We start from the raw sequence: 24,194 nt of genomic DNA, 5'->3' as shown, positions 1-24,194 counted from the left end.
CGCACATCTCTAATAAACGGTAGGGTTTTGGTTGCTTTAAAACGGCCGTGGCAGGATATAAGTCATTAAGAAACCTTCAGCCCGTCCCGTTAATTTTCAGGCTCCTAGTACCCCCACCCCTGTCTCGAGAATCTGTAGTTGGGCAAGTCATTTTAGCCACCATTGCTTTAAGTAAGCACTTTAGAGTAAATACGGACTGTAACTGAATGTAATGTGTCCTGAGTTACAGCCAAGTAGATTAACTCCCCCCCCCCCCCACCCGAGAAAAAAAACTGAGCAGTCACCCCAGCCAGTTCTATCCATTAGACAAGACACATTAGTGGTAAATTTTTTCGGAGCAGCAGCAAGTGCCATGAAAACACCTCATTGGTGGTTTTCTTATTGCCAGCAGCCCTCAGTGGTACATATCGCCTCTAGCCTTTATTCCCTGGCTGCTGCTATCCTCAGCCTATGGCATAAAAAGATACAATAAATATGGGGCCTCTACCCATGTACTCCTGGAAGGCTATTCTGGTTTTCTCCTTGATGTAAAAAAACATGAGTCAGAGGGGGGTGGGACTGGCAAGACTTTGGTGGCTGAGGCCCTCTGTGTATTGTATTTTCTATTGCCACAGACCTAGGGATGGTGGATGCTGTGGTGGCCTTAGCAGGATGGGGAGGTACAAGGAGCAATACAAGCAAGAAGAAAGAGACACAGGAGATATGGGAAATAGAGGGGAGATGCTGGTCTGGGAGGAGGACAAAGAGGAGGAGATGTTGGACATGAGACGGTGGGGACATAGGGAGAGGGATGCTGGACACAGGTGGAGACTAGAGAGATAAAGGAGAGATACTGAACATGTGGGAGGTCATAGGGAGATGGAGGGGTAGATGTTAGAGAGAGGGAGATTCAGGAGGCATAAGTAGATGGGAGATGCTAGGCATAGGGGAGGGGGAATATATGGAGATGGAGGAGAGATGCTGGACACGTGGGGAGACTATGGTACCATTAATAAACGTACTTTAAAGAAACACTAAATATGAGGCAAGAAACTATCTCAGACTACACCTCCCAAATTGCAAAAAAGTGATCTACAAAACTGTCCACTCTGCAGACTTCAGTTACCTAGGAACCAAATGGTGGAACTCCTTACCACCCAAAATAAGAAATATATAGGAATATACTAGATTCTGCAAAATCCTCAAATCGTTCCTATTCAAACAAACCATCACAACCATATCTCAAACAATTAATTATTACCTGAATTGGTTATTACTCTATTTACCATTAACTTTCTCTTTGCTTCATGTAGAATTTCTCATTTATAATAAATTTTCTAAATGTTAAACATCCATAGCTATCCCAGTATGTTTATGATATTGTAAAATTGGATTCTTACAACAAATTACTTTCTTATGCATTATTATTTGTTATGTATCCTATACTGTTTATTTTAAGCCACATTGAACTCAAACTTGTTTGGGATAATATGGGATAGAAATGTCACAAATAAATAGAGAAATAGAAGAAGGATTCAGAGAGAGGAGATAGAAACATAGAACATCAAACATATAAATGGCAAGTGACCAACTCACCTGCAAATGTGCAGTAGAGACTTCCCTCTCTGTCCCGCCCTCGCGTCAAGATGTGATGACGTCAGAGGGCGGAACAGAGAGGGAAACTGAGTCGGACTGTCGGACGCTGCTGCTGGAGCCTGGAAACGAACATCGTGCGCACCACCCTCCCCCCCATCCCCGCCGCCGCTCCTGCCCCCCTCCGTATCGGGCTCCCTGCACTGACCTGACAGCACCTCTCACCTCCGTGTGGAAGCACTGCAGGCAGCAGCAGAGCTTTCACACAGAGGTGAGAGGCGCTGTCAGGTCAGTGCAGGGGGCCCGGCATGGAGTGGGGAGGGAGTGGCGACAAGGAGGGTAGCTGGAAATCTCGCCCATTTTAACGGGCTTAACGGCTACTGACAGTAGATAAGGGCCAAATGGCCCATCCAGTCTGCCCATCCTCTGGATCCACTAACTCCTCCTTTCTTAAGGGATTCCACACGCCTGTTCCATGTTTTCGTAAATTCTGACACAGTCCTCGTCTCCATGACCTCCACTGGGAGGTCATTCCACACATCCACCACCCTTTCCATGAAAAAGTATTTTCTTAGATTCCTCCTAAGCCTATTTGTGCTTAACTTCATCCTATGCCCCCTCATTCCAGAGTTTTTCATTTGAAAAAGGCTCACCTCCTGTATATTGACTCCACTGAGTTGTTTAAACATCTCTATCATATTGCCTTTCTCCCGCCTCTTTTGCAGTATGAACATGTTGAGGTTCCTAAGCCTGTCCCTATATGTTTTATGACAGAGACCGTTTACTAATTTTGTAGCCGCCTCCTGGACCGACTTCATCCTGTTTATATCTTTCCGTAGGTGCAACCTCCAGAATTGCATGCAGTACTCTAAATGGGGCCTCACCAGAGACTTATATAAGGACACTATCACCTCTTTTTTTTCCTGCTGGTCATCCCTCTTCTTATGCACCTGAGCATTTTTCTGGCATTGACCTTTGCCTTTTCTACCTGTTTGGCCACCTTAAGGTCATCAGATACAATCATCCCTAAGTCCTGCTCTTCTTTCATACACAGAAGCACTTCACCCCCCTATACTGTACCGTTCCCTTGGATTCTTGTACCCCAAGTGCATGACCCAGTATTTCTTAGCATTAAATCTTAGTTGCCAATTATTGGACCATTCTTCAAGCTTTGCTAGATCTTTTTCATACCATCCACACCCTCCAGATGTTGGACATGGGACAAGGAAGAGAGAGAAGAAGGGGGGAAGACTGAATGGGGGAGAGAGAATGAGAGAGGAGGGGAAGAAATACTGGAAACTGAAGGGGGAATTAGGAAAAGACTGCAGAAGGAGAGAGATAGGGGCTGGAAAGCAGCTGGTAGATGCAGTAAAAAGAAGCTGATTGAGGACTGGATAACAAGGAGGATAAATTAAATCTGAGTTGATAGGTGGAAAAGTGGAAGAAAGCTGAAAAGAAAAGATCCAATGTCCAGAGATGAATATAGGAGGGGTCCTGAAAAGGGCTAAGAGAAGACATAGGAAAGCAACAACCAGTAGAGGCTAGGACCAATATGATTAGAAAAAAAATTGTCTCACTCCTTCCCCGGTTTCCTGTTCCCTTCCCTCTTTCATCTACTCCCCACTACCACATTTCTACTCTGTACTTGCTATTCTTCTCTGACTTACCTCCTTGACTTACCTCACATGGTCCCACCATTCCCAGCATCTTCTCTCCCTCCATCCTTGTAGTCCAGCATCTTTTCCCTCTCTCTTCCCCCCAACCCTTGTAGCCTGACATCTCCCAGTTTCTTTGCTTCTACCCCCCAGCATTTCCCTGTCCCATCTATCCTACCTGCACTTCCTCCCCTGGCCCAACCTCACTCCCTCTCTCCCTTTGTCCAGCATCTCTTCTCATCTCCCTTCCACCCCCAGGCCCAGTACCTCTGTCTTTTCCTCTCTCTGTTCCTCCCTCCCCAGTCCCCACTCCTGTAATCCATCATCACACTCTTCCTCCCCTTTACCCCTGGGGTCCAGTCTGCCCTCCCTCCCCTCACCCTTAAGATGTTCCTAAGAAATATGTAGTAAATATATGTATATACATTAGATTACACACATTTCATGCATATTCCTTAGGGATATATTGAAAAGTACACTTTTTGGGAGATAAATAACCTCAAATGGACTGGATGGTATACACCCCAGGGTACTGAAAGAACTAAACGCAGAATTGTTAATCTACTATTTCTGATTTGTAAATGTCATTAAAATCATCTATGGTACCTGAAGGGTGGAGGATGGCCAATGTAACACCAATTTTTAAAAAGGGTTCCTTAGTGATCCAGAAAGTTACAGACCAGTAAGGCTGAAGTTGTTGCTGGGCACAATGATAGAAACTTTTATAAAGAATAACATTACTGAACACAAAGACAAACATGGTTTGATGGGACCGAGTCAACATTGATTCAGCCAAGGGAAATCTTGCCTCACCAGTTTGCTTTATTTCTTTGAAGTAGTGAAGGATGAAGGTGAGTCAGTTTATGAACTGTATCTAGATTTTCAAAAAGCTTTTGACTGAAATTCAAAAGCCATGAAATAGGAGGCAATGTTCTGTTATGGATTGGGAACTGGTTAAAAGAAACAGAATTTAGGGTTAAATGGTAATGTCTCAATGGAGGAATGTAAATAGTGGAGTGCCTCAGGGATTTGTACTGGGACTATTTATAAGTGATCTGGAAATGGGAATGTCGAGTGAGATGACTGGTTTTGTGTCATCTGCAAATTTAAAGTTGTTAAATTGCATGCAGACTGTAAGAATGTTCAGGAAGACCTTAGGATATTGGAAGACTGGCATTCAAATGGAAGATGAAATTTAATGTGGACAAATGCAAAGTGATACACATTGGGAAGAATAATCCAAATCATAATTATTTGATTATATAGGTGCCACTTTAGGAGTCATCTACCCAAGAAAAAGATCTAAATGTCATCGTGTACAGTACGTTGAAATATTTTGCTAAGTGTGCAGTGGTGGCCAAAATGCAAATAGAATGTTAGGAATTATTAGGAAAGAGAAAATATGACAAAGAACATTATAATACCTCCTTGGTGCAACCTCACCATGAGTACTAAGTGCAGGTCTGGTTGTCATATCTCAAATAAGATAAAGTGGAATTAGAAAAAGTTCAAAGAAGGGGAACCGAAATGATTAAGGGAATGAAACTTCTCTTATATGAGGAAAGGCTTAGGAGGTTATAGCTCTTTAGCTTGGAGAAGAGATGCTTGAGGAGGGATATGATAGAGGTGTACAAAATCCTGAGTGGAGTAGAGTGGGCGCATGTGAATCAATTGTTTAGACTTTCAAAGAGTACAAAGGTAAGGGGACACTCCATGAAGTTACATGGTAATACTTTTAAGATGAATAGGAGAAAATCTTTCTTCACTCAACAAATAGTTAAGCTCTGGAGCTCGTTGCCAGAGGATGTGTTAGTGTGTCTGGATTTTAAAAAAAAAAGAGGTTTGGACAAGTTCTGGAGGAAAAGTCCATAAATTGCTATTAAGCTAGATATGGGGAAAGCCACTACATATCCCTGAGGTTGGTAGCATGGAATCTTGCTACTCTTTGGTGTTCTCCCAGGTACTTGTGGTCTGGATTGGCCACTGTTGGAAGCAGGATACTGGGCTAGGTGGACCATCAGTCTGGCTCACTGTGGCTGTTCTTATGTTCTTATCACAATTACAGTCTTAGGAGTTTCAAATTCTGGTCTCATGAGTCACAAACAGTTGGGTTTTCAGAATATCCATAAAGAATATGTATGAGAGAGATTTGCACGCTTGCTGCCTCCATTGTATGCATATCTCCTGTGGAGCAGCAGCGGCCGGTACAAAAAGAAAAAAGCCAAAAAAAGATTTTTAACCTGAAACACAGCTCCGTAGACAGCCATCTGGCATTGGCTGTCGTCACTGCAGCTGTTTCTCCTCTTCCCGCCACGTCACTGCCCCTGCAGGAAGACCCCGGAGGAGCGCAGCGACGTCAGAGGGGAGAGGAGGAGCGGCTGCAGAGATGACAGCCAATGCCAGATGGCTGTCTGCGGAGCCGTGTTTCAGGTTTAAAATCTTTTTTTGGCTTTTTTCTTTTTGTACTGGCCGCTGCTGCTCAACAGGAGACGCAGCAGCGGCCGGACAGCGTTAGTATTGGCGGCTGCGGGTGGCGAGGGGGTTGATGTGCCCGGGGGGGGGGTAGGGGCTTGGGTGATACGCTGGGGGGGGTAGGGGTTTGGGTGATGCGACGAGGGGGGAGGGAAGGGTCGCTGGACATGGGTGGCTGGAGGGGGGCAGGGGGAGGGGAGGGTCGCTGGACATGGGTGGCTGCAGGGGGAGAGGAGGGTCGCTGGACATGGATGGCTGCAGGGGGGGCAGGGAAGAGGGAGGTGGGGAGGGTGTCCTGAGACCAGTTGGGTGGCTGCAGGTGAGACAGAAGGGACGCTGCAGGGGGGGCAGGGGGAGAGGAGGGTCACTGGACATGGGTGGCTGCAGGGGGGCAGGGGAGAGAGGTGGGTCGCTGGACATGGGTGGCTACAGGGGGGGGAAGGAGAGGAGAGTCGTTGGACATGGGTGGCTGCAGGGGGGCAGGGGAGAGGAGGGTCGCTGGACATGGGTAGCTGCAGGGGGAGAGGTGGGTCGCTGGACATGGGTAGCTGCAGGGGGGGCAGGGGGAGAGGAGAGTCGCCGGACATGGGTGGCAGCAGGGGGAGAGGAGGGTTGGTGGGGAGGGGGTCCTGAGACCAGATGGGTGGCTGCAGGGGGGGCAGGGGAGACAGGAAGGACGCTGCAGGGGGGGGATGACCTTGCTAGCGCCCGTTTCATTGCCTACCGAAACGGGCCTTTTATACTAGAATATTTTAATACCTTATTCTATCAAATTAGCTGAAATTGAAACCTTAAAAGTATTCTCATGAATGTTAAGCCAATCCCTATCTGATATGGAGATGCCTGAGTTGCACTTCTATATGAGCAGATACAGCTGTTTGCCTGGGAGGCCCCTTGAAACAGGTTATAAAATCTTGAGATAAGTTTCTTGTGTGAGGCTCCACCCAATAGAATTTCCTCTAGATGAATGAATTTCAACTGTAGCTAATCCCTTACTGGTGAGGAGCATAATAAATGCAGATTTGTAAGTAAATATTAAAGTTCATAGAGGGAAGAGTATATACAGATTGCAATTGTTGGAAAGATTTCCTCCATGTAGGTCCCCTATAGTGTGGATCCCCCTCTTCTTCCACAGCTGTAAGAGAGTGACATCCTATTGGGGCGCAAACATTATAAGTGTAGATAATGGGGAAACATATTATATCCGTTTGTCTCCCAGTAACTTCCTTCGCATTTTCATTATTAAAGATCTACAGTGTGTCGGATAAGGTGTAGCAACCTGTTCTTAGGTTCTCAGACTGTTTGCCCACTGATTGGGGGAAGCATACTTTTTTTGTATGCGCACCCAGGCATTTGGAAGAAGGTCATACCAGTCCACCAGTACCTTTAATTGGGCTGCTAAGTAAAAAAAAAAAATGAGGGACCCCCCAATCCCAACTCAGTCCTCTTCCACGTCTGGATTTCCTAGGGGGCTGTCTTTTCCAAATGTAATCAAACTTTTTTTTTTTTTCTGGAGAAACCTCAATTGCAATTTGGGTATACCTGTTAGCAAAGTTTGACAGATACAAGAATTTTGCCAATAATGTTATTTTGCATACTGCTACTGTACACGGCCCAACCAGGAATAATGGAACCTATGTAGGCAATCCAGCTACCACTACCTTTTCCACTTCAAAACTGTCTCTTCAAAAACTCTAAGAATAACCACACAAATTAAATTCATAAATAAATTGTAAAATGTAATGTAAATTCCGTCTAATTGGGATGTTTTTGTTCTTGTTCTGCTTTGCACCTTAGGGCTTAAAAGTGAATTATAAATCTCCGTATAGAATAGAATAGAATTTGCCCAACCAAATGGAAAATCATACTTGAGACTTTGATGGTGGTGATTAATTTTGATTCAAACACAGTAGCATCAACCAATATTTATATTCTGCCCTAATTCAAAATTGATTCAAAGTGGATTGCAACACAAGAAGTTAAAAATAACTGATAAGAATTACATCAATTAAATTCATTTTAAAAATCAAATCTCTTCAACATTACTAAAAAATAACAATTACAATAAAACACGTTGCAATTATAACTTGTATGCTAAAGAAAATAAATATGCTTTCAGACACTTACGAAACAGTAAGTAAGAAGAAATAGATTAAAAGAGTTTGGAAGAGAATTCCTTATTTTAACAGACTGATATGAATGTTCTAGAATAGATTTATAACTTATAACGGACATTTTTCAGTGAAGGAAATTTAAGTTCAACAGGGAGCAGGATCACGTACTACTGAAACACTGGGCCATCTCAATCATTCTAGTCATAGAAATGGCAGACATATAGCAAGCCCTAGAGACCTAGTAATTGATTTTAAAATGACAGTGTTCTCTGATTGGAAGCCAGTGTAATTTCGCCAGTAAAGGAGCGGTGCTTTCACACTTATTTTTACCAAAATTTAATCGTGCTGCTGTATTCTGTACAATCTGAAGTCTATGTAATTGTTTAGCTGGAAATCCAATATATAGTGAATGACAACAATCCAAATACGGAATTCTCTGACAACAAGCAGGCTAATATTCTCACAATTGGGTAACGCAAGGCCACATTGCCTGGTCCGGAGCTTGTATCAAGCTTTTCACAGAGCTCTTTTGGAGCGCAAGACACGCTCCAGTGTGTATGTGCGAGTGCCTTATCATCCGCTGCTCGAATGCGGGACCACAATCGTATTTTTTTCTGCAGTGAGGAGAGAGCGCGTTTTTAACCTCTCCTCACAGCTGATGGTGCTTTTCTTTGTTAATAGTTTCTTTGTGTGCCTTTTTGGTTGTAGCTTTATTGCGTGCCCCCTAGTCCTAGTATTTTTGGAAAGCGTAAACAAACAATTCACTTCTACCCTTTCCACTCCACTCATTATTTTATAGACCTCTATCATATCTCCTCTCAGCCGTCTTTTCTCCAAGCTGAAGAGCCCTAGCTGCTTTAGCCTTACCTCATAGGGAAGTCGTCCCAGCCCCTTTATCATTTTTGTTGCCCTTCTCTGTACCTTTTCTAATTCCACTATATCTTTTTTGAGATGCGGTGACCAGAATTGAACACAATATTCAAGGTGCGGTCACACCATGGAGCGATACAAAGGCGTTATAACGTCCTCATTTTTGTTTTCCATTCCTTTCCTAATAATACCTAACACTCTATTGCCTTCATGTTTTGGATAAGTTCGGGGGGGGGGGAGGGGTAGAGAAGGACGTGGAAATCTTTTGTTTTCATTGTTTGGGGTACAATGAATTTTTAAGTGTTAAAATGAGGTCATATTGGATGAAAGTTTGGGAAGCATTGATCAAGACTCTCATTTTCTACTTGATTAAATATTTTTTAATACAATTTTTTAAAAATAAAAGTAATTCAGAGTTACTTTTAATTCAGAGAGCACAGCTTTCTTTGTGTACTTTGGACATATCATGTAATCAAATGATTGCAATATTTTGTCTGGATTAGTTTTGTTCCTAGGGATACCCCCCCCCCCCCAACTCCCACCCATTCCCAGTGATATTTGTATGTTTCTGCATTGAAAGGTAAATAGATTGACCTCTCTGTTTCCAGGAGCAGTCAGGAGCTTTGGACCATTCTACTGGGAAGATCAGCGCTAATAGAACCAGTAAGTGGAGGCCATGCTGTGGATGTTTGTTTGCAGAAAGTACTTTTTCTCTCCTGCCTTTGTGAAATTGTCAATCCTTTTTATAGGGGCCCATGCACAATGTCCCACTGTAAAGCCTGTTCTCTACCGTGAAAACGGCATTACAAAAATACCGTGGGATGTAATAAGCACTGAGCTTGCCAATTACTGCCATGTTTAAAATCATAAACTGAACCAGCACTCTGTCGAGTGTAAAAAATCGCAAAACGTACAAACAAATATGAATGCAGTTTTTTTGTGAAGTGAAGTAGAGTCTCATATATTTGACACGAAAAAAGTTTTTTTTTCACTCAATACGTGAATGTCTGATTCGTGTATATGATTTAATCATTGACTCAGCCTCCTGAGGCTGAGTCAATGATTAAATCATATACACGAATCAGACATTCACGTATTGAGTGAAAAAAACTTTTTTTGTGTCAAATATATGAGACTCCACTTCACAAAAGAACTGCATTCATATTTGTTTGTATGTTTTGCGATGTTTAAAATCATGGCAGTATCTGGAGGTTGCTTACAACTTTGGAGATAACCTTGGGGGAGGGTGGGTGGGAGGGTATTAGAAAGCTGAAAAATGTATTGTCATAACTATGTTGTATTGCTGTGCTCTTGTTATTTTCTTAATAAACATGGTTAGAAAAAAATCATGGCAGTAATCTGCAGCTCATTGCTAAATGCCACATTTCCTATCGGTGCCTGAGTGGTGATTGCTGTGGCATTTTACATTGCCTCCCCCTACCTCGCCCCCTCGACCCAATACCTTGACAAACCTCCAAACCCAATACCTCTTCCCATCCCTACCTCCTCCCCCTCAAAAATATCCTTGATGTCCAGTGTCACCCACTCCCCTTGCCCCAACTGACACCCTCTCCTACCTTGCCCCTTGAAAAATATCCCTGGTGTCTAGTGGACCCCTCTCCCCCACCAGACTGGACTTTAAAAAAAGTTTCTGGTGTTTAGTGGGATCCTCCCCCCTACGCCCTAGACCCTACACCTTAAATGAGGCAGGTGTGATGCTCACTCGCTCCTGCCTCCAGTGCTGTTATCTTCAAAGTGGTGGCACCACTCCACCCTGTGCATCGCACCACCATTTTGAAGATGACAGCATCAGAGGCAGCAGTGAGTGGGCATCGCTCCTGCCTTATTTAAAGTACAAGGTCTGGGGGTAGGGGGTAGGCAAGGGGCTTCGGGGTAGAGTTACACTAGACACCAGGGAATTTTTTTGGAATTGGGGGAGGGGGACAGTAGACTACCAGGGCAGGTTTCTTTTATTGGAGAAAGGGGGCTGTTGCAGAAAGCTGTACAGAGCAGGATGATCAGATTAGAGAGAGAGGTGGGGGGAGATGCTGGTAGACACCTGTTTCTTTCAACCAACCTCCCGGACCTGGTGAAACGTTTCCTGCACACAATGTGTGTCAAAAACTTTTTAAAAATTGCTTGGCCACAGAATTGTTAATGACCACATTACTGTGCATTTTAATGCAGTATGCGGCAATGGTAATGGTTTCCATGCAAGTTAATACTTGCGCTGAAACCATTTCTGCTTTGCTCAAGACAGTAAAACCTGCAGTAAAACCAGGTTAAATCCATGATAATGCTTTCTGCTTCAGCCTCTTTGTGACTGGCTTTTCCCTTTTTAACAATGTGGTTCAAGTCTGATAGCTCTTGCATAATTCCTTCTGTTTTTGGAATTGGTAATGTGATTTAGAATTGAAAATGACCTCAGTTCTCTCTAGAGGCTGGGCTAAAAGTTGGAATAGTTTTAAATCTAGTATCTTATGCCATTTCACACAAGAACCAATAAACACAAACATATGTGTGATTTATGCTTGTCCCTTGGTTTTTTAACAGTCAAGACAGAGAGGATACAGGCTATTTAGCTAAATAAAGCACTAATAAACATTTTAGCTTAGCTGTCAAAAGCTGTTCTTCCAAAAATATATATTAACTATTATTTTGTTAGAATAAATTCAGATGCAAAGTGCATAATCTATTTAAAGCTGTGACCCAAGACTACAATTTTTCAGATTAGGTCATCACCCTAGCTGACCAGTAGTGTGGGCCTTGCTGCTGTACTTAACGGAAAATACATCTCATGTGCATTTGATAGCAGTCTTAGCAGCACAGTGCTCACGTGTCCAAGCAAGGAAATAAGCAGGAAGAGATGAGAGAGGCACAGTGGGAATAGACCACCAGAGGGATAAAGGAGAAGCCCTGTGGGGGCAATAATGAGCCTTCCCACAGTATCTGAAGGACTAGAAGCTTATTTTCCAAGACCTGAAAATTCCACTAGAACATGGCTACTTTGTGATTGCAATAGAACCAGCCTATGCACTGGAAGTTGTGGAGATTTGATTATGTGATCTTCACGTTTAATTCCTGGCATGCTGTGAGTAGGTGTATATTTTACCTATAGGCAAACATCATTATTATTATATGATTTGTTATGTTTCAATGTTTTTATTGTTGATAGCACAAAAATACAGCAGGTATAACAATTGCGTACAAGGATGAAATATCAAACATCAAAAATAAGGACTGCAACAACTATAACAAACAAAATACATCATCAAATGTTTAACAGTGGTTTCCTTGTCATCAAGCAGATGAAGCCATTACGTATGGGTTGTGTCCATCAACCAGTAGGGAGAAATAGAGAGCACTCAACTTTTCACAGTGCCTCATGGCCAGCCAGCTCCACTGCCTCTTCAGTATTCTCTATCTCCCCAAGCAGGGTGGCTGCAGCTTCTTCGAGCGCCATCAAAAATCTGCCTGGGGGTGGCTCATGGCTTGCCAGTTGTTAGCCGGGGTGTTAGAGGCTATAGCAGCTTCACTTTGAAGGCACATAGGTTAGCCCTTTCCCTGCCTTACCCATGCCCCCATGGATGTGGACATATTAGCTTGCTTTTCCCTGTCCTTTCCAACTCAGTGGATGCAGGCACATTGGTTCGCCTTTCCCTGCCTTTCCCACTCATCTGAGCCTCCGGAGTTCTTATTACCTCTGCTTTCCTCACAGCGTTAAAAAAAAAAAAAAAAATGGAACAGAGGTTTTCCTTTGATTCTTCTATGGGACCGGAGCTGTGATATTCGGTCCGGTGAGGTAAGAGTGTTTTCTAACTCCTTCGGGGTGGGCCCGCGATCGGGGCATTTTTGGCGCGAAACCGCCATTTTGAATTTTCCTGCCGTTTTTGGCGATGGCTGCAGAGAATGTAAAGCGCTGTTCCTGGTGTGGCAAGCGCTAATTAGCAGGGGGGCTCTGTAAATCATGCTGTACAGGTGTAAGAGCTGGCCCGAGCATGGCGAGTGATGATTCTTCCCGCTCAGAGCTGGCAGCAGATGCCATTTTGAATTCTCTGCATGGCGCGGCCTCCGTAGAGACGGAGAGCCCTGAGCCCGGGGGGGGGGGGGGGGGCCTCGAATTGAGGCTATTCAGGGAGCAGCTAGCCCCGGACGGGATCTGGGTGCCCAGGGCAAGTTTTTCTCCCCTGATTTTGTGTTATTATTGCATAAAGCATACATGCTGAAAAGAGCTCTCCCTCAAGGGTCGTCTGAGGCCCCTTCTATTGTCCCTCCCAGTGGATTCTGGCCTGGGACTGGCCGCTGAGGCTATTTTCCCTGATAATTGGCATAAGAAAAGTGTAGAAGGCTAATTCACCTTCAGATGTGGTGGCACCTCCTTTTTCCACCCCGTGGTCGGGCTGTGAGGATTCGGAGAGTTCTGGCAGAGGCCTTCAGTGGTCTGAGGAGCCAGAGTCAGGTGCAGAATTACCACAGGATCTGGAGTGATCCCTCCGCGGTGAGGATTTTTCCACCGTGATGAGCTGCCAGCGCTTATTTCAGATGCCCTACAGGTCCTTTCTATTGAAGAGCCTGACAGTGGCACGGCCTCCTCTGTGAATCCTAGGATGGCTAGTACCAAAAAGCCTGCTCGAGCCTTTCCTTTGCATGACTCCATCCAAGAGCTTATTTCCGCTCAGTGGGCTGACCCCGAGGGACCTTTGAAAGTTTCCAGGGCAATGGGGCAATTATACCCTCTGCATGAGGAGCATTTGGCTCGCTTTGCAATGCCTAAAGTAGATACCCTAGTCACTGCGGTGACAAAGAGAACTACCCTCCCTGTGGAAGGAGGAGTTGCCCTGAAGGATATACAAGACCGTAGGCTGTAAGCAGCACTTAAACGGTCCTTTGAAATTGCAGGTCTTACTGTTCGGGCGTCTGCATGCAGTTGTTATGCTGCTAGAGCCTGCCTGGCATGGTTGCAACAAGCAGTGGAACAGCCCGGAGATGGAGCGGAGCCCTTCTCGGATGTGCTCCGCGGCTGGAGTCAGCCTTGTCCTTTTTGGCTGATGCCCTTTATGATATTGTCAGAGCTTCGGCTAAACAAATGGCAGTAGCAGTGGCAGCTCGCCGTCTTATTTGGCTACGACATTGGGCAGCGGACATGGCCTCTAAGCAAAGGTTGGTGAAGTTGCCCTTTTAAGGCATTCTCCTATTTGGTGAGGAGTTGGAAAAAAAAATTGTTAAAGGCCTGGGAGATCCTAAACCCCAGCGCTTGCCCAAAGATAGGCCACTACTACTATTACTTAGCATTTCTATAGCGCTCCCAGGGTTACGCAGCGCTGTACAAGTTTAAACACGGGGAGGGACAGTCCCTGCTCAAGAGAGCTTACAATCTAACGGTAACATACTACGTAGTCAGTGTAGGTAACAGGAATGGGGAAGGTGGTTAGGCGCCAAAAGCAAGGGAGAAGAGATGGGCCTTGAGTAAGGACTTGAAGATGGGCAGGGAGGGCGCATGGCGTATGGGCTCAGGAAGTCTGTTCCAGGCATAAGGTGCTGCGAGGCAGAAGGGGCGGAGTCTGTAGTTAGCGGTGGTGGAGAAGGGTACAGATAGGAGTGATTTGTCCTGAGAGCGGAGGTTACGGGTGGGAACATATGGGCCGAGGCCTTCCTCCAAGGGCCATCCGGTCCACTCCTGTTATAGACCTCGCTTCCGTGAAGCTAGAAGGTACCGCCCGGGACGTTCTGCTGGGTTCACTTCTCGTGCCCGTTTTTCAGCAGAGGAACTCCTTTCGCTCGGACAAGCGTTCCGCAGCCACCGGCTCTAGGCCTGGAGTTCAGGGGCGACCCTCTCAGTGATGGTGCGCCGGCCTCCTCCTCGCTTCCTGTCATCGGAGGACGTCTTTCCCTCTTTGCCGAGGAGTGGGCCAATGTTTCCTCAGATCAGTGGGTTCTGGACCTGATCAGAGATGGCTACAGAATAGAATTCAACGCCCCAGTAAGAGACGTGTTTATGGAGTCCCGATGCGGGTCTGCCGCCAAACAGGCGGCGGTAGAGGAGACTTTGCAAGGTCTGATTCAGTTAGGGGCCGTGTCCCCGGTACCTCCCACCGAACACGGCTACGGCCGATACTCCATCTACTTTGTGGTGCCGCGAAAAGGTGGGTCTTTTCGCCCTATTCTGGACTTAAAAGAATTAAACAAGTCCCTGAGAGTGCGGCATTTCCACATGGAAACCCTGCACTCCGTCATTGCTGCGGTACAGCCAGGAGAGTTTCTCACGTCTCTAGACCTGAAAGAAGCTTACTTGCACATACCAATTTGGCCCCCGCACCAGAAGTTGCTGAGGTTTGCAGTGTTGGGAAAACATTTCCAGTTCCGGGCCTTGCCTTTTGGCCTCGCCACAGCTCCTCGAACCTTTTCGAAGGTGATGGTGGTAGTAGCTGCTTTGCTCAAGCGAGAAGGTATCAGGGTTCACCCGTACCTAGACGACTGGCTCATCAGAGCAGACTCTGTAACAGAGAGCTATCAAGCTACAGCCAGAGTGGTCTCAGTACTTCAATATCTAGGCTGGGTTGTCAATATGGCCAAAAGTCACCTGACCCCCTCACAATCTCTAGAATATTTGGGGGCCAGGTTCGACACAGACTCAGGCTATGTATACCTACCCGAGCTAAGGCGGTGCAAGCTTCAGAATCAGGTCCGTCTGCTCCTGAGGATGCCCCGCCTTCGAGCTTGGGACATTGTCCAGCTGCTGGGATTGATGACAGCCATATTGGAAGTGGTGCCCTGGGCGAGAGCGCACCTGAGACCTCTACAGTATTCCCTACTTCAAAGATGGTCTCCAGTTTCTCAGGATTATCAATGCAGACTTTCTTGGCTCCCTGTGGCCCGACTCAGCATGGAGTGGTGGCTCTCAGACAGCATGCTGCGGCGAGGAATGCCGCTGGCGCTCCCCGATTGGTGTCTAGTAGTGACAGATGCCAGCCTGAAGGGCTGGGGCGCACATTGCAAGGGGAAGCATGCCCAGGGTCTATGGACACCCAAGGAGTCGGAGTGGTCCATCAACCGCCTGGAGTTGAAAGCGGTGTTTCAGGCGCTTCTGGCCTTTCAAGTGACCCTGGAAGGATTGGCTGTCAGAGTGATGTCGGACAACATGACAGCAGTGGCCTACATAAATCGACAAGGCGGCACTCAGTGCAGAGCACTGGCCGCGCAGGCCGAACAGATTTGCCACTGGGCCGAGCTGCATCTTCAGTTTCTGTCGGCAGCTCACATTGCAGGTCAGAGCAACGTGCAAGCCGATTATCTAAGCAGGCATCAGATCGATCCAGCAGAATGGGAACTAGCAGACGAAGTGTTCCTGCAGATATGTGCCAAATGGGGCAAGCCCGTGATGGATCTTATGGCGACAAGTTCAAATGCCAAAGTCCCGTGCTTCTTCAGCAGACGGAGAGATCCTCGCTCGGCAGGGTTGGATGCCTTGACTCAGCCCTGGCCTCTGGGCCTACTATATGTGTTCCCTCCGTGGCCCTTGATAGGGTGCGTGTTCCTGCGGATTCGGCTGCACCCAGGAGAAGTGGTCCTCATCGCCCCGGATTGGCCCAGGAGGCCTTGGTATGTGGACCTCCGACAGATGCTAGTGGAGGCTCCCCTTCCTTTACCTCTGGTACCGAACCTGTTGTCACAGGGCCCGGTAGCCATGGAGGATGCCTGCCGCTTTGGTCTTATGGCATGGCGATTGAGAGGGCGCAATTGAGGGACAAAGGCTATTCGAACACAGTCATTTCCACTCTCCTGCAGGCCCGCAAGCGTTCCACTTCCGTGGCTTATGCCAGGATTTGGCGCCAGTTTGCGTCTTGGTGTGCTTCAAAGCGATCACACCCATGCGGGCTCCTGTCTCGCCGATTCTGGACTTTTTGCTGGATGGTGTACAAATAGGCTTGGCCTATAATTCCCTGCGGGTGCAAGTGGCAGCGTTGGCCTCCCTTCTTGGTAAGGTTGAAGGCGTGTCTTTAGCTGCTCATCCAGATGTGGCACGGTTTCTTAGTGGGGTGCTTCGGCTCCGGCCTTCCGTGCGAGCACCCTGTCCAGCTTGGAACCTGGGGCTAGTTTTGAAGACCCTGCAGGCTTCTCCTTTTGAGCTGCTTCGGCGAGCATCGGAGAAAGATTTGACACTAAAGGCCGTTTTTCTTGTGGCCATTACTTCGGCGAGACGGGTGTCAGAGCTCCAGGCGCTGTCCTGTAGAGACCCATTTCTGCAATTCTCAGTCCGGGGTCACGGTTCGGACCGTGCCTTCCTTCATGCCTAAGGTGGTTTCAGCGTTTCACCTAAACCAGCCTATTTTCTTGCCCTCCTTTGATAAGGAGGAGTTTCCAGAATCTTTTGGGCAGTTGCACCTGTTGGATGTGCGTAGAACTCTGCTGCAGTATCTGCGAGTTACTATCTCTTTCAGGATCTATGATCATCTGTTTGTTTTGCTATCAGGTCCTCGCAGAGGGTCTCCAGCGTCTAAAGCCACTATTGCCCGCTGGCTCAAAGAAACTATCTTTTCAGCTTATCTGCTTGCCGGCCGATCTCCACCTGTAGCCTTTAAGGCGCATTCTGCCAGAGCAATTTCTTCCTCTTGGGCTGAAACTGGAGCACTCTCTCGTCAAGAGATATGCAGTGCAGCAATATGGGCTTCTAAGCTCTCTTTTGCCCGACATTACAGGCTGGATGTGGCTGTTAGGAGGGATGCGCGTTTTGGAGCACAAGTGCTAGCGCGTGGTGTGACCGGTTTCCACCCTATATAGGGATTGCTTTGTTACATCCCATACGTAATGGCTTCATCTGTTTGATGACAAGGAAGGGAAAATTAGGTTCTTACCTTGGTAATTTTCTTTCCTTTAGTCATAGCAGATGAAGCCATGAGCCCTCCCTGTATGATTGTCTGTATGCTGTGAATCTGTTTCAGGTTCTGTTCTTGTTTCCTGAAGTTCCTTCCTTGGGAGAAAGTTGGAAAACAGTCTTCAGGATTCATGTTCACTTATAGGAGGATGAGTCCATTCCCTCCAGTTTATGTTTTGGGAGGATGAGTTTATTCCCTCCAGGAGGTTGCGTGTATCCCCTCCAGTTATACAATAAGGAGGATGAGTTTATTCCCTCCAGGAGGATGTGTTAATTCCCTCCTTTTGAGTTCATGCCCTTGTTAAGGGGCCATCGTTCGCTGTGAGGAAAGTTCATGTTATTCCCATTGCGGTTTGCCATACTGCTTTGGAAGCTTCAAATACTGAAGAGGCAGTGGAGCTGGCTAGCCATGAGGCACTGTGAAAAGTTGAGTGCTCTCTATCTCCCCCTGCTGGTTGATGGACACAACCCATACGTAATAGCTTCATCTGCTATGACTAAAGGAAAGAAAATTACCAAGGTAAGAACCTAATTTTCCCATACCCTGCCCACCATCCTGATCCCACCCAACTAAATCCCTCTCACATAACCCCCCCACTCTCCCCCCCCCCAACGAACCTCCCACTCAAAACCCTGCCTCTCACCCATCCAGAACACTCAAGGCCTAAGTCTGTTGAGCAGTAGGCTCCGACCTGAGGGGAAAGCACATGAATATAAGAATCCCAAATGGTCAGGAATTTCTGGGCACGTTTGTGGGAAGTGGAAGAATCCCTATCCTCCCAGATGGCCAAAGCATGGACCTGAGTCCTCCAGTCCCAAAAAGAAGGAGGGTCTGCTGAAACCTAAGCCTGCATGACATTTAAGAGCCACTAGTTGTAATTTCTGAAACAGAGAGAACTCCCCCCCCCCCAAAAAAAAAAAAAAAGTCCAAGGAGCCACTCTGCCCAACAGGCAAACCTGGGGAGTCATAGAAACTGTAAAATGCAAAAAAGTAGTAAATAAATGTCTCAGTTTTGTCCAAATAGACTGCACCCTGGTACAGCTCCAAAGAGAAAGGTAAAAGGAGTTTTCCACTACCAGACATTTAGAACACCGGGCAGGAAAGCAGAATCCTGGCATGAGCAAGCTGCTGTTGGGATAGATAAGCTCGATGTAAAATTCTAAAGTGTGTTTTCTGCAAAGTGGCATCCTAGGAGTGTTACTGAGGACTATGTGCAAATCCCAATCAGGCAAGGTGAGGCCCACCTCTCTTTCCTATCTTACAAGTTAATAAAAATTATTGAAGTGGCATAGAATTTAAAAAACTTCATCCAACCCTTACCCAGATTCCACCAATCTAAAACACGGATCCTCATACATACAAAACATTATAAAAACCCAAATACCCACCCCTTATCCTCATCCTATTTCAAAATCTGTCCCTAACAAGCCAAATTAAAATACAGTACATATTCCTGTCCCCTATCTCCTCCTGTCCTTGAAACAGTAGGAGCTTACCTGTGTGAAATCTTCTGATTATTGTCCCCTGGCTATTTGACCTTTTTCTTCTTAACAGAAATGTTTGTATACTTGTAAATCATGCTAAAGAACTCACGTTACATTTTCCTAGGTTGTGTCAGGATGTCACAACTTTTCCTGACATTGATTTAAAGTCCCTGCTGAATGAATTTCAGCATTGCAGATTGTTTCTCAGTTGCACATTTTGTAAATTGCTTGTGGTGTGTGTTAAAGGCACAGATTGAGGAGGAACTGAAGAAACATTGGGAGCGGCTTTTGGAGGGGCTGTCCTACTATCGACCTGCCAGGTAAAGTATGGGATAAGCACATTCCCCCTCCCCTCCCTAACCCTCTACTAGTCACTTTATTCTTCTGCAGGTATAATTTGCTTATACCAGTCATAGGCTCAAGTAAGAACATTTTTCTCTCATACTGCATACATTTAGCCTAAAAATCAGGTTCTCCAAGGACAAATGGGGCAGTGCAGTCACACTGATGGATAAGATCATCCTGATGGCTGGCTGGTGGTGGTGCTCTCCTATAGCTTCAGGAGAGCCTTCTAGAAGCTCTGAGCATGCATAGGTATTCTTGTGCTGAGTCCTGTCCCCCTCTTCCTCTCTGCTCAGTTTTCCTTTGCCCTCCAGTGGTCAGCAGTGTGTTCTACTTCTCTGACCTTTCCTCGCCTTCAAAACCAGTGCAGAGGCACAACCCCCCCACACCCCCAAAATACCCCTAAAACACAACAAAGATCCACCAGCTGCTTCCTTCCAACCTCCCTTCTGGTTCTCTCAGGTCACTTTTATCCCTATCAGCACTCTGTGACTCTCATCTCCTCAATCACCCATTGGTGTGGCTGCATTCCACCTATCTTCCTTGGAGAAAACAAAGCTGCTTACCTATAACAGGGGTTCTCTGTAGATAGCAGGGGAATGTAGGCATACTTTCTGCCCACCATCCCTATGGGTCATCAGAGGCTGAGACACAAATAGAGGAGGAGGGGGGTGGGACTCAGTACGGGAATACCTGCACATGCTCAGAAGTACTTTCAGAAAGCTTTCCTAAAGCTATAGGAGAGCACTACCACTGGAGCCATCAGGATGATGCCCTTTAGTGTTTCTGCATTCCCCCGTTCTCCACAGAAGACCCCTGTTAAAGATAAGCATCTTCTCTTTATTTGCATATTTTGGTTCAGTCTTCGAGTTTGAGATGAACTGGTGCATCGTTGTATTTCAGAGCACTTCTTTTTCTCTTTTCAGTGCAAGTTCAGCAGAAAAAGTTAAAGCTGATAAGAGCGTGGCCACTCCACTGAAAGAGCTTGGTCTGAGGGTCAGCAAGTTTTTGGTAAGTGTCTTTTTGCAATGGTCTAATTTGCTTTCCCTTAATAAAGCAGAATCGGAGTGCTAGGCAGGAAAGCCTACAATATTTTCTCTAGTTTATTGGCTCTTTGAGACTGATTGGGAAAAGCCAGACTACTGAAGTTAGTAACCAGAAGAGAGTTCTGGGCTCTGTCCAGAATACAGATGTTAGTAGGAGGGAGCTGTGTGTGTTGATGGCAGTAGGGAGCGGCATGGCTCAAGGGTTGGATATTGTGCTGTTCTTGACTTCTCCCTATTTTTTTTTTTTATTGCAGGGGCTTGATGAAGAGCAGAGTGTACAGTTATTGCAGTATTACCTTCAGGAGGACTACAGGGGCACTAGGGACTTAATCAAGGTTGGATTTTTTTTGCCAAAGAGGCACCGTATACCCTTTCTTATCAGTTCTTATACTTTAGCAGTAACTCACTGCATATTACTGGTTTAACAAAAATCCTGAAGCATTTGATTTCTCAGACTGCTGGAAAATGAGTATGGTTCTGGGGCAGGGAAGATTCTGGTGCTTGTCTGCTATCACCTGGAGAGATTGGGAAATGATTACCTCTAAGTCAGTAGAGATGGAAGTGTTCTTTATAGACAAGCCATTTACATGGAAATACTTTTAATTAAAACAAATACGAAGAAATATTTTTTCATGTAAAGAATAGTTAAGATCTGAATCGTTACTGGAGGATGTGGGAACAGCGGTTAGTATATCTGGTTTAAGAAAAGGTTTGGACAAGTTCCTGGAGGAAAAGTTCAAAGTCAGTTATTGAGATGGACATGGGGGAAGCCACTTCTTGCCCCGTGACTGGTAGCATGGAATGTTGCTACTAACTGGGTTTCTGTAGGGTACTGGGCTAGATGGACTATTGGGCTGACCGGGTATGGCTATTCCTTTTGAAGAACGAGGATTGTGCTGCTATCATCTGAATTGTTGAACAGCGTTGAAAATTATCCCTGGGCTCTCTTTCAGGCTTTACGCAGGGCTGAAGGATATAGTGCCAACTGTGGCTCAGAGTTGCAAAGAAAAACATTTTTTTCAACTTACGGAAGAGTTAAACTAATGAATATTTGTCAGAATTGAACTGTTCAGTTATTTTGTTGGGCTATCATTGAGTGACTGTGGAATAATTTCAAGATTCTTTATAACAACAGACACATTGTCAATTAAAAATTAGGAGAGAAAAGGAATTCCTAAGCTCTGTGAGAATTCTATTATTCAGTGTTTTGGTGTTGAAAGACGTTCTCCAATTTATGGAAGGATCAAACTAATAAACATTGATAGAAACAATGAAAATTTAACTGTTCAGTTATTCTGTGCTAATTAATGTACAGAACAGTGAGTGGCTTCTCAGGAAGCAGGAAGTGATTCAACAGAGTGTGGGGTGGTGTGAAGTGTGTGAGGTTAGAGAATATGGTTGGATGAATGGTAATGGTTGGAAGGTTAAGTAATTTAAGGCATATATTGTATTAGCATTAATATTGAATAAAGTGACCATTTGATGAAAAATTACAGTTTTCTGGAGAGATAGTGTTAAACATTGTATTGCAATAGCTCTAGAGTTGCTAATAGTGTCCCCTACTTTTGAATAAAATTATTCTTATGTTAAGCCAAATAAGGTATCCACACATAGGTGATTCCATCAGCTGATGACATTGAAACTGATCTGCTCTCCAAATCGCCCAGAAAGATCTGAAAAACTTATGTGCAGGAAACATAGCATTTGGAGGAGGGAGAATCCTAAATGGAGCTCCTGGGTGCAGTAAATGGGATACCTTGTTACAGACATGCTGACTGCATTCAGTGGTGTCCATTGTTTTGTATTGTTTTTAGCATTTTTTCTTGTGAATCTGCTTGCCAGTTTTTTATTCTATTCTCTTCACTTTCAGCCTATGCTGCAGGATGAACGTCAGAGTCAAGCTCTAATATTGAAGGTTGGTCCAATCATTTCTTTTTTTATATTATTGCTGTGCAGAAATCACAGACTGCATGAGATCCTGACCATAAAGTTCTTACACAGTTTCTTGAACCATGTGTGACCATAGTACTGGCATAACACTGGTTCTTGTTCATATTGTTTTGCATTCCTGGAAGTCCTGAGCTGTTGCTGAAGGAATAGTGATGAAACAGAAAAGATGTTGAGGGAGGGTTGTAGATGGGTAGGGGCAAGTCACACTGCTGATGGAGGAATATGGAGATGTGTGTTACGTCTTAGCTAGTTATGCTGATGCTCTACTGTCACAGATTGCAGATTATTATTATGAAGAACGCATGTGTATCCTGCGCTGTGTCCTGCATCTGCTTACCTACTTCCAGGATGAGAGGCACCCATACAGGGTAAGTCCCAAAGAGCAGATCTCTCTTGAATGTCCCATAATATGTTTGCCAGTATTGATTTTATTTCCAGTGCATGCATTGTTAAAACATATTCAGATGTGATACTGGACTGGGGGTGGCAGTGTCGTTTAGTGCTTGATGTCAGTCACTTGACCTTTTTGGGTTCTAAATTCTTTGGGGTAGAATATTAGTGCCACAGTGTATACAGTGCTTATGTACACTGCAGTGCTGTTCTGTTGTCTCTTTCACAGGTGGCATACCAGCGGTGTGTGGATAAACTGGAAAAGGAATTGGTTATAAAGTACCGCAGACAGTTTGAGACTCTTTACAAAGCAGAAGCTCCAACATGGGAGACACATGGAAATCTTATGGTATTTTGTAGACTGTTTTTTTAGTGCTTAGAAAGTCATGGCAGTTTCCTGGGCTATTGAGGGGGGAGGGGGAGGGAGGTAAATACATTCAGTATACTGCAAAGAAAGGAAAAGAAGAAAAGTGGGTTGTTCATATCTGTTAACTGCCAAACCCTTAAGAAAAACTACACTAGCTCCCATTAAAAGAACGAATAGCGTTCAAAGTCTGTACTCTGGTTCACAAAATCGTTCACGGGGAAGCCCAGACCTATATGTCGGATCTCATAGACCTGCCTACCAGGAACGCAAAAAGATCAGCACGCACATTCCTCAATCTACACTACCCTAACTGTAAAGGACTAAAATATAAATCCACATACGTGACCAATTTCTCATACATTTGCACGCAGCTATGGAACGCACTACCAAAAGCCATAAAAACAATGCAAGACCCAACTATCTTCCGAAGACTACTGAAAACTGATCTGTTCAAAAAGGCATACCACAAACATCGATCTTAAACACTAGATAATAAGACTTAACACGTTCTAGACAAAACCGAAATCCCATCACTTGACTGATTAACTTATTTGCGATTATGAACAACCATTAATACTTTAATCCTTACGTCGAATATGATCTCTATAGTCGATGACCTAATGTATGTTACAATCCAATTTATTACTCAGGAACCTTCATGCAATACCATAATGTATTCTTCTTCTTTACCATGTATGTATGCACATGGTATATATATATACCATGACCTGTTCCATGTATGTTACGTTCCATGTATGTTACCTTGTATGTATACACCTTAACGCAATACCATTTGTAATTCTGTTACCCGGAAATGGCAACCGCCATTACGGCAAATGTAAGCCACATTGAGCCTGCAAATTGGTGGGAAAATGTGGGATACAAATGCTACAAATAAATAAAAATAAATATTGAGGTAGTATCCCAATACCTGGACTGGCTACAGGAGTCAGGCTTGAGGGCCTTTTTATCCACCAGACCAGGCGGAATGCATGGGTTATGAACTTCAGCCAGCTGATTGAGACAGACTCTTGAGCTGTGAGTCTTGCCCTATAAAAA

At 45.2% G+C, this 24,194-nt stretch overlaps 1 protein-coding gene across 5 annotated transcripts in view; it reads left to right on the top strand.

The window, feature by feature from the left end:
* The window catches only part of NUP188 (nucleoporin 188), a 188,524-nt gene that overhangs the window by 292 nt on the left and 164,038 nt on the right, over window positions 1-24,194 (top strand). For all 5 annotated transcript variants that reach the window (XM_030207867.1, XM_030207866.1, XM_030207863.1 and 2 more), the window contains exons 2-8: window positions 9,292-9,346; window positions 19,287-19,360; window positions 20,309-20,393; window positions 20,683-20,763; window positions 22,299-22,343; window positions 22,654-22,746; window positions 22,998-23,117. In XM_030207867.1, coding sequence (XP_030063727.1) covers window positions 9,292-9,346; window positions 19,287-19,360; window positions 20,309-20,393; window positions 20,683-20,763; window positions 22,299-22,343; window positions 22,654-22,746; window positions 22,998-23,117 — 553 coding nt within the window. The remainder of the gene's footprint in view (window positions 1-9,291; window positions 9,347-19,286; window positions 19,361-20,308; window positions 20,394-20,682; window positions 20,764-22,298; window positions 22,344-22,653; window positions 22,747-22,997; window positions 23,118-24,194) is intronic.

This window comes from Microcaecilia unicolor, chromosome 6 (genome assembly GCF_901765095.1).
Source record: "Microcaecilia unicolor chromosome 6, aMicUni1.1, whole genome shotgun sequence".
NCBI lineage: Eukaryota > Metazoa > Chordata > Amphibia > Gymnophiona > Siphonopidae > Microcaecilia > Microcaecilia unicolor.
Note: the sequence above shows the minus strand (reverse complement) of the source record. Positions and strands in the feature narration are given on the sequence as shown.